The 16,829-nt window shown below is 38.2% G+C and overlaps 2 protein-coding genes across 5 annotated transcripts in view; one reads left to right on the top strand and one right to left on the bottom strand.

Annotated features, from left to right (window-relative positions):
- The window catches only part of L3mbtl3 (L3MBTL histone methyl-lysine binding protein 3), a 114,154-nt gene extending 103,704 nt beyond the window's left edge, over positions 1 to 10,450 (top strand). Inside the window, exons 21-23 of the mRNA XM_026380900.2 lie at positions 5,245 to 5,414; positions 5,654 to 5,716; positions 10,057 to 10,450. Of these exons, the coding sequence (XP_026236685.1) occupies positions 5,245 to 5,414; positions 5,654 to 5,716; positions 10,057 to 10,200 (377 nt within the window). The 3' untranslated portion in view covers positions 10,201 to 10,450. The remainder of the gene's footprint in view (positions 1 to 5,244; positions 5,415 to 5,653; positions 5,717 to 10,056) is intronic.
- Positions 10,451 to 13,305: 2,855 nt separating this feature from the next.
- The window catches only part of Samd3 (sterile alpha motif domain containing 3), a 43,541-nt gene continuing 40,017 nt past the window's right edge, over positions 13,306 to 16,829 (bottom strand). For 2 of the 4 annotated variants that reach the window (XM_026381522.2, XM_026381511.2), the window contains exons 8-10: positions 14,370 to 14,541; positions 13,812 to 13,894; positions 13,306 to 13,590 (exon numbers count right to left, since the gene is read on the bottom strand). In XM_026381522.2, coding sequence (XP_026237307.1) covers positions 13,306 to 13,590; positions 13,812 to 13,894; positions 14,370 to 14,541 — 540 coding nt within the window. The remainder of the gene's footprint in view (positions 13,591 to 13,811; positions 13,895 to 14,369; positions 14,542 to 16,829) is intronic. The other 2 variants (XM_077802081.1, XM_077802082.1) reach the window with 1 other exon arrangement.

Raw genomic sequence — 16,829 nt, 5'->3', positions numbered from 1 at the left:
TTATAGAGCTTTTTATCAGAGGCTCCATGGTGATTGTTTTCTCTTTTACCATTTTTGAGCCCTGAGGTAGTTCCCTGTGTCTTTTAGGAAGGACACTTTCCCATTTGGGTCAGGACAGAATCCCTTCTTCAGATCTGGTGAAGGTGAAGGTCAGGTACAGGTGCTGCATGGCGGCCCACTCCCTTGAGCCCATAAGGTGCCCAGCAGTGCCCCTTCTCAGTTCTATTCCTGTGGTCCTTCCAGATCTGGCGGGGCTGGGGGTGCTACGGAGCAGTGAGGGGAAGCCCGTTGCATTGGGCTGCACTTAACCACAAAGAAGACTGAGAAGCAGCCGCCCTGAATGTCTTTCCAAACCCAATTGGGTTTAGTGACTCAGTAGGTCCACGAAGATGATTTTGTTTGGAATCTTGGAACAAATTGGTTTTAGAAAAAGAAAAGAAAAAAAGGATTCCTCCCATGTCTCTTCATTTAATTCAGTTTAATTCAGCACAGTAGGCGTAATTATAAGCCCTTTTTGGATGGTTCATGCCCTGTTGTGGAATTGGATATTTAGAGGCTTTTATGGAATATAATTTGATAGTCTTCTTTCTCTCATCTTCTCTACCTGAAGGGATAAATAGCTCATTTCCACCATGGTGGAAAGATCCATTAATAAAGAATTCTGTAGATTGGCTTTCAAGTTTAAACTCTTACGCTTCCACGGTTTTGTTTTCTCTCCTTCAAGAATTCCCTGATAGGGGGCTTATATCTTTAAAAAGTTGAATGCCATTTTGTAATGTGCCAGATTCTTACTGGAAAAACCAGGCTCCAGTTTTTCCTCCATAGAAGTCTGTTTATTTTGATTGTTAACTTGAAGTGATCTTCAAAACTCTTTCATGCCTGAGGTTAAGTGTCTTGGAAGTTAATAATCTCTGTATTCCTTGATCCTTTGAGTCTACTTATTCTACCCAAACACTTGTTGTTGATCATTTTATATTTAGTTAACAGTTAACCTCATTTGAGGGGAAAAAAAATAGTGACCAGATGTATCCCATTTCTTTTGGTTTTATTTTTTCCTTTCACATTAAGAACATATTTTGTAGTCTTCTGGAATATTAGCTGAGACAGATTGTTGTGTCTTCTTCATTTTGTCCAATACACTGTCAATTACATGCCTTTCTTTCAAGATTGTAGTAATTTCTCTCATTTTCCAAGTGCTTAGTACATGTCAGATGCTAGGATAAACATTTAGAAAACATCCTGTAATCCTTACATGTAAATTGGTTTAGCCAATATTATACTGACAGAGTAGGGATTTGAATCCAGGCCTCTCAGCTGTATTCCAGAACTTGCCATCTGGATCCAGACCCTATACTTTATATCAGGAGGCAGAAGAGATCAGGCCACACACTGGTGTGGCTCCTATCTCTCAGTGTGGTTTTGGGTGTATGAGGGCTGGGTCTCAGTTTCCCCATATTAGAGACAAACTCCTTCATGGCACTGTTTCAACACTAGAATTCGAGCAGGCATTTGAAGGTTTTGGTTTCACTTTTGTCATTGGCTTAAAGGAACACAAAAGAGTCAAAACAATCTAAACAGATATATTTGGTCAATTTTTATTTTAGGAAACTTGAAAACTATAGGAAACTCCTTAAAAGTATTATTTTTCATGCAGGTAGTTGGTTTGCAAAGGAGGATAGTAAGAAAGAGAATCTTAATAAAATGCTTGTGGTGGAAATGTCTCACAGAACAAAACACTGTGTTTTCCAAAACATATTGTGTACATTCAGACTAACCATTCCTTGCTCTTGACACTGAGCCAGTCATTGGAGCCAAAATGTTTTTGCATTTATTTTAGTCTCTATCACACATTAAGTAAAAACCTGGATTCACTTTTCTAAGCAATTCACAGAATCAAATACAGATTCACTCAAATGAAGTTGCTTTTATTCCTCTTGGACTAGAATCATAGGAGATGGTATGTTCTATGGCTGGTAAACATTGCAGTTACCCCTTTTGTCAAAAAATAACAGTGGATCTCTGGGCATCAGTCAGCACAGAAGATTCAGCAAATGGAAGTGGAGTCTCAAAGTGAAGGAAGCAAAGTTGGTACTAGGATTGGAATGGTGAAGTATGTGTCTAAGGCCTCCTTATACTATCAAGTTCAAAGACATGCAGAAGTCACCACAAATACAGGAAGTTTAGGTATTTTAGTAATTTAGAGTTATTTTTCTGAGGAATAATGTAGGAGCATTGGAAAAGAACTGTGATGAACAAGTAATATAACTTGTAGTAGGAAATAGAATGGAGCTATAGTGACAGAGTAAAAGTGCCAGGTGTCAATGGAACATATACATAGGGCAGGGTAGAGTTTGGGTTTAAAAAGGACTGTATGTGGCAAACAGTCAGACACAAATAATTAAGTAATTTCTATTATTTTACTCTGGTATGGAATTGGAAACCTTACCATTTCATTTGAGCCTGTCTTGTGACATATACACAGTGATTGTATTTCTCATGATTATTAAACTCTTGGGAATATCTGAGATTAAAGGAATGTTTTTAAGGTGTCACCAACCCCTCTCCCTTTTCTTTTAATTTTATTATTATTATTATTATTTATTTATTTTTGGTGCTGGAGTTGGAACCTTGGGTTTTATACATGCAAAGCAAGTGTTCCACCACTGAGCTACATCCCTAATCCCCAGCCTCCCCTCATCTACCCCTATTTATTTATTTATTTTTGCAGTGCTGGAAATTTAACCCAGCACCTTGTGCATGCTAAGCAACACTCTACCACTGAGATACTTCCCAGCCTCTATCCTATTATCTGGCTACACAAAACTACTTTGAGCTCTGGATAATTTAAAAAGAATAAAACAAACTGGTGTTGGTTTATACATTTGGTTTGGTAAAATCAGATGATGATCTAAAACCTTGAGACTGATTGAATGAAATGTGGAAAGAGTTATAATGACTTTTTTTAAATGTTGAAAGATTTTTAAAAATTTAAATTTAAATTTAAAAATGTTGAGAGATGTTTCATATGAAATGATAGGAGGAAATTTGCTGTGTGGGCCCAACAGAGCAGAATCAGGACCAGTAGGTGTTAGCTCATGTAAAATTAGATTTTTGACCTTGTAAAGTGACTTGATAACATTTAGAACAATTTAAATTTTAGATTAGACTAGCTGAAGAGGAAAAAAAAACAATTAGAAAATCAGAATGGAGCAAGAGGAAATAATTTTTAAGAAAATTGTGCCTCTGTAACAACATCAGAAATCATCAGATACTTAGGAATAAATTTAATAAAAGGTGTGCAGGATCTCTAGATGAAAATGGCAAAATATTAATGAGAGCTTTTAAAAAGACCCGAAAAAATAGAGGTATATGCTGTACTCATGGATTGAGAGACTTGGTATTGTGAAGACATCATTTCTCATTTTTTTTTCCAAGCTGATTTTAAAATTTCCATGTAAATGCAAAGGAGGAAGGATAGATAGCCAAGGCAATCTTGAAGAAGATTACTTCATAGATATCAGGACACTTACAAAGTGATAGTAATTAAATCCGTGCTGAGGTCAAGAGGTCAGTATGTCAAAATGAAAAATCTGGATGGAAACTCTGGCACTTCATTATAGTAGAAAAAGGATGGTCTTTTCAGTAAATTGTGGTTGAGCAGTTAGAAACCCATGTGTGAAAAACACTAATATTTATTCTTACCTCATAAATACCCCAAACATAAATTCAGATGGATTGTAGATCTAAATGTAAGAAATGCACATAGAGTGTTTATAGAGGAAAACTGAGTAGACGTCTTATGACTTTGGGGAAAACAGTATTTCTTCAGTAGACATGTGAAGCATTAAGCATACAAGGAAAAAATAATAACCATTATTACAGTTAGGGACTTCTGTTTTTCAAAAGATCCTATTAAGTAAAAAGGAAGACTCAGAGTGGGAGAGAGATTTGTAATGTGTTTTTCCAACAAAGGAGTCTTATCTAGGGTGTACTTAGCTAACATCTGTAAATCTGTGAGAACCAGAAAAGACAACCCAGTGGACAAAATGGGCATAAATCATGAATATGCACCTCTCAAGAGCTTGTCTTTATGTGGACCATAAGCATCTCACAGATATGCTGTTCAGTGAAACCAGTGATCTCAGTTAACTGTAGTTCCAAAATGTTGACCATGTTCATAGTCAGGGAAATAGCTACCCTTGGTGGGAACCAGTGGGGTTATAAGAATGTGCTGGCCACTTTCTTTTTGATCTGGTTGTTGACTACTTGGATATGTTTACTTTGTGAAAATTCAGTGAGCTGTACACTTAAAATTCATGTGCCTTTCTATAAATCTTATTCTTCAAGGGAAAAAAAAAGCTTACTTGAATATATTTTTTTGAGAGAATGCATGCAAAAAAAAAAAAAAAAAAGGGAAAAACCTAAACTAAGTAGCCATTTTGGCAAGGATTTTTGATGGACTTGAAATATCCCTGCAGCTGACCTGTGTGTGATGGGAGTCTATCGTGGAAGAGTTGCCTTTCTTCTGCTGGCAGTCTGAGTCAAGAGTTCTAAGGACAGAGGTCATTTGCTAGAGAATGTCTGTTTTTACAAAGCAGCAGCATACCTGTTTGATTTCTGAAGATCTAGCATGTAAATAGAAAATTCTGAAAATTTAAGTTTGATCTGCGCAAGTGAAGAGTCACAAAAGCATTTGCCTTTCTGCTTCTTTATTTTTGTTGCAGTAATTTCTTATCTCCTTTCAATAAAAAAAAAAATTAAGTTGGCTACATAAAAGTCACCCTGATTAGTAAATTAGAAACAAACCAAGGTGGAGTCAAAAGAGGGAACAAGTATAGTAACCAGCTGGTGAGCACAGTTGCTGCACTTGGGCATGCAAATTGGCAACTGTTCCCTCTATGACTTCTGAGGCAGAAAGAGGAACAGTTTACCAAGGTGAGAGTTACTTTCCTTGTGGCACATTTCTCATCTGCAGCATTCAAGAGGCAACACTGAACGACATAATGAAACATGGCTTTAATAATGGATGCTGTAGCAAACATGCCAGTTGAATGTGGTTGATTTTTTCCAGTGACCTTCAGTAAAGACAAAGGAGATGGTGATTATTCAATGACATGATGTTGAAAAGAATCCCGCTAAACTTCCTCCTCTTCCCACAACTTCATCATCTGGGGGACATGTATGGCATTCGGGGCTTTTTTGCTGCTTTCAGAGAATGATATCCCATTTGTTTCAATTGAGCAGGTGCCCGGGAGGAGCCTACTGTACAGCAGGCACAGCGTAGGTCAGCTGTCTTTCTGTCCTTTAAGTCCCCAATTCCATGTCTGCCCTTGCGCTGGGAGCAGCAGAGCAAACTTCTTCCAACTGTTGCTGGAATCCCTGCGAGTAAAGTTTCCAAATGGAGCACGGATGAGGTATATTTTATTTTCTTGTCTTTCAGGCAGCAGGTATAAGAGTAATGACTTATGGAAGTTGACACACTGAGAGTAGATAGGGTACTGTTTGGTTTTTTTTCCCCACTACTCCCTGTAAGAGAAGGAATTATTCTAACAGATTCCTAAAACATCTGGGTTTAATATTTTGAACCTGTAGCATTTGAGTTTTTTGTTTTGGTTTGTTTTTTAACTCAGAGATTTGGTATTATTTTTGACAGGTGTCAGAATTCATACAAAGCTTACCTGGGTGTGAAGAACATGGAAAGGTGTTTAAAGATGAAGTAAGTATTCCATTAAATTGCTTTTAATGTCATTTAATGGGATCAAAGCACTGGAGTGCATCCAATGGGGAAATACGTTGAATTGGCAGAATCGAGAAATGGGTTATGTTGAAATTGACAGATTGACACATAGTTGTCTAACAGAGAGCAGTAATGAGTTATGTAAAAATGTCTTGGTAGATGAGAGCCAAAGGAATGTTTGTAAGTACCATTTTATTCTGCACAGGAGCGTTAGACTCGTTATTTTAAAAAACACAAAACTCAATAGCATACACTTACATAGCTCATAGCATAAAAAGAAGCCCAAAAGAGAAATATGCAACGTTTTTTTAATAAAGTGAAATTAGTTTCCATTATTTTATTTTCAAATATTTTTCTAACAATACCAAGATTAACTATATTTGATACTTACAATAAATAATATTACCATTATTGCTAAAAACAATCCCTTACCTCTTAAATATTTCTCATTATTATGTATAATAATAGACATTTATCACAGTCTGCTTTGGGAAGATTATTTTATTTATTGTTTCACCACTTCTCCAAAAATTGAATATAAGGGATGATTAATAATGACCACCCGGACTGAACATTAGAATAAGTAGGAATTTGCTTTCTTACTACCCTAGAGGTGATGCAGTCAGAGTACAGCAGGAGACCCTTTTCACCAGAGATTTGTAAAAATAAGCCACTTGCCTGTCATCTCTCGTAAGCAGAGCAGTCCATTAATGCTCTGATTTTGGTAGTGTGTACTACTGCCACAAGGCAGAAAACAGACTGCATAATTTCAGAAGGCTTTCTCCAGCACCTGCTGTCTACAGTTAAACTCATGCACACCTTGTTTGCCTCACGTATAGACCTCAGCTTTTAAGACTAGCACACTTGCAGCTAAGAGCATTGCAAGAGTGTAAGGGCAGCTGAGAATTCAGCAACTGGTTGTAGGCCTCATTAAACTGTTAGATATAATTATTCTTTAGATGGATGCCAATTAAAATGCACAAGGATCTAATTTTAAACATCCCCTTTTTTTCTGGTTTATGTTCCTACTGAAGAAATGTTTTGTCTTCTTTGTAGCTGATTTCTAGTTACCAGTTGCTCATTTGGGTTTTTTTCCCCCTAAGTCCTGTCTTTGTGTAAACTACTCAGTGAATTTTCTATCCCTGCATAGCCTTAGATTCACACACTAGAGCCATTGTGCTTTCTTTGAAAGAGTCATGTGGTCATTACCTTTAAAAATGATAAATATTTTTGAAAATAAACAAGCAGTCAATTTATTTTGTAAATTCTATTTTTTTATTCTGTTAATAGCTAGATAATCCATATAGATTTGCTGTATTATATAGTTAAAGTAAGGTTTGATTTCAAACTCAAATTGATATGGTATTTCTGGCTGTGCCTGGGAATAGAATACAGGGGAGCAAAAAGGGGCAGAGAGACCTGTTAGGAAGTTGTTGCATGAATCAACGTGTGAGATGATGGTCCAGTCCAGGGTAGTGGTGCAGAGAGAGGAAGAGGGTGGAATCTGTGTTTTTAAAACACACCTAGTTGCAGATCATGTCACTTCTCTGTTCAGGTTCTTCCAGTCTCTGAGTAAAATCCCATGTCCTGACAGGGGCCTGCAGCCTGACACCCCTTGCTGCCCGGCCTCTTTGTTTAGGCTGCCCATCACAGTTCCACACACCAGCCTCCTTGCTCTCCTCAGACTGTCCAGACATGCTCAGGCTCTTCTCTGTCTAGAATGCTCTTCCTCCAAATGCTCACATGACTGTCTCCTTCTGCTCTGATGCCAGCTTTTCAATTGGTCCTGCCCTGACTGTCTTCCTTGAAATCACCATCTGCTGCTACTCGAGCATCCCCGCTCAACTGCCTACTCATCTCCCCAGCCAGCTCTGTTTTCTCAGAACACATAATTGCCTTCTAACTTACTAATTAATTTGCTTCCTTATTGTGTCTGTTGCTTATTGTCGTCTCCCACTCCTGGAATGTAAACTCCACAGAGAGGTTGTGCTTGCTTGCATATTTTGCTTTTATCTGTCTTATTCTTTGCTATATGCCCAGTCCTCAGAAGAGTGTTTAGAATACAATAGGTGTTTAGAATGCTTTCATTGAGTGCATACACTAATACCTTTATACTCTGAGAAAGACTCCAACAAACTATGTCATTGTGGTTTACAGAATAAAAGCATTGGGAAGGAGGGAAGAGCAGTGAAAAAGAAGGAAGAGGTCCTGAGTTCCTAACCCTTCTTCCTTGTTTAGGGCTTTAGCACAACACTTCATCTATAGAGTCAGGCCACTATGTGTGCATTACAAAAGCAAATCAGAAGTAAGCCCAGTAACACTGTGCAGTGATCACTGTTCTCACAATGCACTTCCTTCCGTTTATGTCCTTCCACTTGAAGTTCATTCTAGAGCCACACATCAGAGCAGCTTGTATGAGATAACACAGAGTTAGGCACTGGCTTCAAGATTTTTTTTCATTCTAGCCCAATCTTATAAATAATAATCTACCAAAATTTAACCAGTTTATACCCTTAACTTCAAATCCCAGCCTCTCAGTTCTCTACATGTTCCTTTTCTTCAGTCACCTGTCATGTTAAAGTCTTACATAGACCATTGAAGGATATTCGGTGGCTGCTGCAAACCTCCAGTAGGGTCCAGAATTGGAATCAACTCATCAGTCTCTTGTGCGCTCCTTGGGATGCGATGTGTTACTTGACATTTTCATTAAGGATCTAGAAGACTTCTGTCAGGCTGTCCCTTCTGCCAGGGTCTCCCTTGGTTGAGTGAAATGTTGTCAGCCCTGCCTTTCTTCCTGGCCTTCTTCATAGCACAAGCAATCGAAACCAGAGCCAAATTTCCAGAACATGGAATCCGCTTCCAACCTGGCAGTCCTTCCGTCTAGCTTACTGCAGCAGATGGTTTTCTTACTGAGGTCAATAAACCTTTTTTTCCACATAATTATTACTTGAATTTGAATATGATGACTCTAGTTCTTAATAGTTAAGTACACTATATATACTATATAGTCAATTTAGATGAACAGGGCTTTTTATTTTTAGAGAAGAGAGATCTTAAGAAATGGCTATTTTATTATGTCAGCCTTTGTTTACTGAAATCTTTGCAGAATTCAGGGTTATATCGGTTTGCTAGGGCAACCATTACAAACAGGTAAGTGTCCAAAATGACAGAAATTTATTATCCAGTGCTGGATGCTGGAAATCTGAAGAAGGCTAGAAGTCAAGGTGGGGCAGGGCTGCCTCCTCCTACAGACTTGAGGAAGCAGCCTCTCCTTCTGACTTGCGGCCACTGTTCCCTGTTTTCCCTCTATGTGTATCTGTCTCTATGTCTGAATTTCCCTCTTTTTTTGTGGACACCAGTCATGTTGGACTAGGGGCCCACCCTACTCTGGTGTGACCTCTCCTTATTACATCAGCATTGACCCTATTTGCAAATAAGGTCACAATCCGAGGGACTGTGGGGGTTAGAACATTGGCACATGAATTTGCAGGGGACATAATTCAACTACAGAATGCAATATTGCTGTAAGAAGTTTCTAACACAGTCTAAGAGGGAAAACGAGTGCATTTTACTTTTCATGCAAAGGGATAAACTAAAGAGGAGTGAATTAATGTATTTTAAGGTGGTGGAATGCCCCAAGAGTTGAAAGTCATGCAAAAAAAAAGAAAAAAACAACAACAACAAAAAAAAACTATAAAATCTCTCCACCAAGAACATCAGACATCATCTTTGTGGCAGTGTGTCTTTGAACCAGGAAGTGCTCTCTAGACGAATAGGCCGTTTATCTTAGAAGTAGCCCCGAGAGAAGAGGGTCTTTCTTACTGTTGCCCACGTGGTAACACTGCTGATTATTTTTCTTCTATGTATGTAAAGACTAATTATGACTATGCTAGAAGTAAATGTCATCCTTGTCACCTTTTTCCTTCATGGTAGAGGACAAATTAAAAAAAAAAAATGTTAGTATGTAAGCTGAATGCTTTCTCGAATTCCTTGGCTTATGTCCACATTGTGTGCTTATTATCTTTAATTTAAAAGTCTGCTGAACTAGATGTGGGGCACCCTAGATTTTCCTGTGTTCTTCTTGACTAGGTACCTAACTCATGGGAATCACAAGAAGGGATGGGCACTTTCATTTTCCTGTGGGCTCTGCTCCCAGGCCACATTTGAGTGGTCTGGGTTAGGTAATATTGGGAAATGCAGTTGCACACCAAGCCTCTGTGTAGCTCCTGTGTGGAGGCCAGCAAGAACTTAACCTTGGATGCTTCCACAGCACAACTCCTGGCTAATTCACATTCTTCTGTTCCTTCCCCATATTTCAGCAAATTGATGGAGAAGCATTTCTACTCATGACTCAAACGGACATTGTTAAAATCATGAGCATTAAGCTGGGCCCTGCTCTCAAAATTTTCAATTCTATTCTGATGTTCAAAGCTGCAGAGAAGAATTCTCACAATGAACTTTGAAGATGGTGGATTCTGAGTACCATCAGCTTTCTGCTTTAAAGCTCATGTTTTATTCAAAGCACAAGGACGGATATAACTCCTAAGCGAGAAGTCTCGAAAACTCAAAAGAGCAACACTATCTGATATTTATATTCCTCAAGAGACAATATATATGAATTCTTAGGAAAGTGCTTGAGCTTTTAACCAGGTACTGTCTAACAACAGTCATCTTTTGGTTCTGTTCACTGAGCTAAATTTATCTTTGTAAATCTTTTTGAGGCTGGGGGGTGGGGGAAAGGGGGACCTCATTAATTATTTATGGTAAGGGGGGGGCAGAGTAAGAACTTTGGCATTTTGTAAACATTGTTGAATTCTCTTTCATGTACACTTTTTTCTTTTTCAGTACTTTCAGAAACCTTTTTATATAATTGAATTTCAACTTATACCAAATTAGTCAAAACCTGGCTGAGTCTAGCCAGTGGGACTGTTACCTGTATTGTTCATTTGTGCCATATTTTAAATTGCAACATGATGCTAAGTATAACTTTGCAAGTCATGGTATTGCCTAACTGCTTGTTATCATTTGTTGGGGCCGAAGAGTTGTAAAAATTACTTTTCTTCAAATCAGTGTTTTTACTTTTGCACGCATTATGTGAAATCTTAAACAAATTACTTTTCACCAGCATCTTTACTATAATTACCAAAAACATGTATATAAAAGAATGGAATTGAAAAATAAAATATATAAACATAAATAAATTAGGTAGCATATCTGAGTGGCATCAGTCTCATACATCGTGGTGCCTGTGTTGTTTACGAGAGTCAGATGGTACCAGAGGAATGTGTGGTTACATTGCAGTGGGGGGCTGTTTGTAGGGCTCTTGAACTGTTTATGAGATTATCTTGAGCTTTTCTCTAATTGTCATTGAAGTAGCTTTTCAGCAATGAAAGGCTCATTCTGTTGGTGGAAACACTAATCCATGAAGAGCTGTCTCCAGTCTTGAGGTGTCCTCCAAACCCAAAGACTTTCTTCATGTTGGCTGAAGAACGAGTGTCTAGGTTTTATATTGCAGGCCTGGAGTGAGGGAGCCGCACCTTCAGACACAAATGTCTGTGCTCATAGGTCAGGGAGGTGAATCCCAAAGCAGTCATTCAAGAACCTCCCTTCTGGAAGGATTCCCCTTTCTGTAAAATACTTTGCCTCACTATCTGAGCATTCGGATGCACTTTAAATGAAAACCCTTGATTATCTATAAACTGATAGTTGGCAGTGTTTCTTTTGTAAGAATGCATTTCTAAGGGAAAAAGTAAATTATTTTGTCAGTCTTTCGATGTACTTTTGAATTCCAGGATTAGACATTTATTCAAGGACTATTTTAAAAATAGAAAGTAAGTTTGTAGCATGCTGTCTGAATTCTGATGAAAGTCCCACCCCTTTCCTTAGTTGCTCTCATTTTTTTTTTCCTGATGTAGAACTTCCTTTAATGTGCTCTGTTGGGATCTGTTAGCAGTCCTTTGCATTTGTCATGATTTAAGGTAAAAGAGGGTCAGTGACATCTGTAGTGTCCCATTCATTTCTTTGCATGAATCTGATAAATAAGTTTTCGTTGTTGGTTTTCCCCCTTTTTTATGTTCTGTTCAGAATCTGTACATTCAAGTTGCACTTGTTATACCTGATATAAATGAAATAAAGTCTTAATTACAGATACTTTTTTATACATGTATGATTTTTAAGGAAGCTTGCCACACAGGAGAGGTAGAACAGGATCAGGGACAACATCAAGCATAAGGGTTGTTGAGACAGCCATGTAGGGGCCGGGAGGTAGCTCAGAGGTTGAGTGCTTGCCCGGCAACATGAGGCCCTAGGTTTGGTCCTCAAGACCACAAAAAGGAAGACATGAAAAAGGGCATCTATCTAATAAATCTCTAGGATTAGGATTTAGTATGGTTTGTCAAACTATGTCCCAAGATATGATGAGCAATAACAACAAAAAAAATTTTAAAATTACGTGGTTTTGTCAAGTAGGACTTTTACACATCAGAAATTTTTCATTTCTAGTTTAAAGTGTATGTTGTAATGAGATTTCTAAATCATACTTAACACATCCAGTCTAGACAGTGTGCCATTGTATGGTAGAGGCAAGGCATATGCATCATTAGGGTGGTACAAGATTCCATGGAAATCTCAGCACTCTATCCCTGAGGGTGTAAACTCAAGGCCAATCTATGCAACTTATGATATCCTCTATGAAAATTTAAAAAAAAATTAAAGAGCTGGGGATGTAGCTCAGTGGTATAGAACCCCTGGGTTCAGTCTGTAGTACTGCAGAATTGCAAACAAACTAGTTTTGTAGCTTTTCCCTGTGTAATGTTTTAAAAAAAAGTAAGACTACACTGAGTCTTTTTAGACCCAAGCAAGAGTTCTTGTGCCACCACTGTTGAGAGCAGAGTTCTCATGTGGGACTCTGGGCAGTGGAGAGTGGGCATGCAGCACTACTCCCTTGGGAAGGAAGCAGTAAAAGGTGGACACAGGACACAGCAGAAGCTTGGCCAGCAGGATCAGCTGGCAATGCGAGACCTCAGTACTACGGTACCTTTGCTCTCAATAAGTGAGTGAAGGAAACCAGCTGCTTGGAACCAGACAAATCATCAGGGTAAGAGAACTACAGGTATGTGCCCCTTAAAATGTTCAAGTTCAGGATGTTTACAAGTCAGACCAAAGACAGGGAGGCTGCCCACAGGCCATAAATGTGCAGCTGAAAATTGGGCACATCAAATTATGTGCAAGGCCATATCCTAACTGGAAGGATTTGAGTTTGCCTGAAGTGCAGAGTATCATTTTTAAACACTAAGGAGGGTACCCTTGAAAGTAAAGCTTTGACCATGGAAATTTTAAAAACACAAATCAAAATAAAGAAAGAATGCGTTAATTGCTTCAGTAGTATTTATTACAGAATTTCGCAAAGAACTTAAGTTTGAGTGTAAAGATTGAAGGCATTTAAATTCATTAATATCTTTGATTTTATAGATGATATTATAATTCTACCTCTACCAGAATCCTAAATCAAAACAATTTTTTATAAAGCTTGTCCCAGAGATAAATTCTGATACAATATTTAATAGCTGTTAAGTAACTGGGGGCTGAAATCCTACTTCCCTTTCCTTTTTTTTCAAAGAAGGGAAACAGGAATTATGCGTATCAAAGATCAGTGTCTCTAGGAAGTTGAGGGTTTGGGACAGTCTTCTTGGACACTCAATCCCAAATACATGAAAGGTAGCTACTAGAGCCGCCACGGCTGTCACACAGTCATCCACCTTTGTGAGCTTCTCTTTGTCTAAATATAAAGAAAACTCACAGACATCGATGTTGAAAGGGTTTTTAACTTCTAACACAGGCGTGGACACTTGAACCTGTAAAAAAGAACAGAGTCACTACCCCATGATGGATAAAGTAGCTAAATAATCAAACATGCCTGAACTGAACCATAAAATCACAATGAATGAGCTTGTTAAAATGTAGCATATCTACAAATATGACAAAACAGACTTCCAAGTGGACCATTGTGGTGCTTTTAAATAAATTGCCATATGGAGGTGTAGAATGGCAAACCAGTGGCCATTCACACACGTACCTTCTCATTCACAACTGCAAAGAGGCTGGGATCATCCCCAAAAACATCTGGGAGGAGTAAACATGTGGCTGTCATCTTCATATCTGTCAGAGCAAACATGTTGGTATGTGAGTAAAAATAGGTTTCCGACAGTTGTAAACAGAGCTGGTGTTAAAACATCTGGACTCTTAGGTTCCACAGAGAACAAGCTAGCCTTAGAGGAATGCTTCACAACCTTTTATTTAAGTCAACATGTAATAAACCTGGAGACCTCATGGTTTGCTTTCCAGGTAACTGCCAGAAGAGACAAATTCTGTACCCTGCAGCTTTCAGGATAAGCTTGTAGAATTTGTGATTTGTATAATAAAACTAACAGGTTACTAGTTCCCCCAACGTAATTTCACAGTATTGAGTGTACTTTTTAAATCCATACCTCCATTTTTCCCCATTTGAAAAATTGTTTTTTCCCCCACATCAGTGTTTCATTGAATTGTACTTATTACCAAAGCAGAGCTTTCCTAATTATCCTGCATTACACAGATAACAGAGACCGGCTCACCCCACCCCAGGTTTACTAACACTTCAACATATCTTCATCTGTGTACTCTTTCATTTTTTCTTGCAATGCAATATTGATTGGATTGTCCACAACTGAAAAAGCAGTCAGTATTTTTTCTGAATAGGATTCCAAAATGTGCCTTGTTTTCTTATAAATATCTGTTCTTGTAAGAAGTTGGAATTCTCTGAATATCTGATAAAAGAAGAAAGCAATATCAGATCATAAGAAAAGCACACACACACACATATACTTCCATGTGTCTGTCTGTCTCTCTCTCTCTCTCTCTCTCTCTCTCTCTCTATATATATATATATATATATATATATATATATATATATATATATACATATGTTATGTAAGGAAGTAAATAACTTTAGAGTTAAGCTTTGAATGCTGATTTAAAATACATACTAATTATTTTAGTAGCTTTGGTATGGAAGCAAATACTTAAGATGAGGGAGGAGAAAAAAAATGAAAGCCTAAAATAAATAAGAAAAGATAAATAATGGACATGACAAAATTCTAAACCTATAGAATTAAAGCTTTGGGGAACACTTATTTTATGGAATGACGGGTTTTCCATTTCTAGAATTGAAAGTAAAATTATTTAAGAATTAAAACTTTGCCAGGCATGGGGTACATGCCTGTAATCCCAGCAGCTTGGGAGGCTGAGACTGGAGAAAAGTGAGTTCAAAGCCAGGCTCAGCAACTGCAAGTTGCTAAGCAAATGAGTGAGACCCTGTCTCTAAATAAAATACAATATAGGGCTGAGGATGTGACTCAGTGGTCAAGTGCCCCTGATTTCAATCCCTGATACAAAAAAAAAAAAAAAAGTATTAGATGCAGCGCCAATGAAATGATGAGGATTCCAAAGTATGTATGTTGGCTCCTGGGTTACCCAGCTAGGATTCTAGGACCTTACATTTCTCTAGGTAAATACCATTGTTATGTTTTGGCAGTGTCCAACAAGAGGCAAAAGAAGAAAACTTCTGGACTTTGGAAGCAACCCTTGGAAAGCTCCTAACCATAGCATCTTAAAGGGGGAGGGAGTACTTTCTAGGTTGGAAGATCAGAGATCTTCCAATTTAAGTCAAAGCAATTTAAGTGCAGAAGATTAGACTACAAAGTCAAAGCAAAGCCAGTTTGCCTTTATGGAAGCTCCTTTTTCTGGAATCCACCTTTTGTTTCCATTTCCTAAATTCTACCCCTCAGAGAATTCCACCACCACTGCCCCCTCACTCTTTTTGTTGATATTAGTAACATTGTTGACATTTTTTGTTGCCATTGAGTAACATTATTCAGATCATTAGCTATCTACATTACTATGCATTAATTTAATCCTTGTCTTCCTTAAAACTGTAAAGAACAGTTTATGCACTGTTCATTGGGCCTCACTGTTGCTTGGGTATTTTGGTAGGTCACAAGATGCCCCAGGAAGGCAGGGAAAGGGGATACTGGGGAAAGAAATCGACCAAATTACATTGTTGTATTATATGCATGTACAAATAAGTAACAAGAAATCCCACTATTATGTATAATTATAATGCACTAATAAAAAATGGAAAGTAAGTAAATTGCCCAAAGATTAGGTCTGAAAGTTGTCAGAAGGCTGGAATGCACTTTCTTGTAGAGGCCCATGGTGCGGGTATGCGGCTGCCCAGTGAACCGCTAATCTAGATTAATACCCTTAGAAAATGGTTCTCTCAGCAAGCAGACAGAAGTAAAAAAGCATTCTACCTGAAGAAGGTAGAAAATGCCACTTCCTTGGGCCCAAGGCCTAGGAGGGTTTTTTTTTTTGTTTGTTTGTTTTTTAACCATGTTGAAATAATTTCAACTTCACATTAAAGTAGAAGAAATAATAGAAGCTCACAAATGTTTTTCATGTAAATTGCCCCAATTTCTGATCCACTTGAAAAAAAAAGCTGTAGACATGCCCTCCTCCCATATCCCTTGTTTTAGTCAGCTATTTTGCTGCTGTGACTAAAAGGGCCCAACCAGAACAATTGTAGAGGAGGAAAAATTTATTTGGGGGCTCATGGTTTCAGAATCTCAAACCATAAACAGCAGACCCCACTCCTCAGTGCTCAAGGTGAGGCTGATCGTCATGGCAGAAGAGTGTTGCAGAGAGAGGCAGCTCATATGATGACCAGGAAGCAGAGAGAGAGACTCTACTTGCCAGATACGAACATATACCCCAAAGCTATGCCCCCGATGCCCTACCTCCTCCAGCCACACCACACCCGCCTTCAGGCACCACTTAATAATCCCATCAGGTGATGATTTCACTGATTGGGTTAAGGCCGTCATAACCCAATTTTTTCTTCTCTGAACCTTCTTGCACTGTCTCACACATGAACTTTGGGGGGACACCACATCCAAACCATACCTCTCCTTAAATACAAGGTCACTCAAAATCTAATCTATAGGTCTCAAATTATCCAGCTGCTCCAATCTTGTTTTTTATGGCCCAGGATCTAATT

This window comes from Urocitellus parryii, chromosome 8 (genome assembly GCF_045843805.1).
Source record: "Urocitellus parryii isolate mUroPar1 chromosome 8, mUroPar1.hap1, whole genome shotgun sequence".
NCBI classification, from domain to species: Eukaryota; Metazoa; Chordata; class Mammalia; order Rodentia; family Sciuridae; genus Urocitellus; species Urocitellus parryii.
The sequence above is the reverse complement of the archived record's forward strand: the minus strand, read 5'-3'. Positions and strand labels throughout refer to the sequence as shown.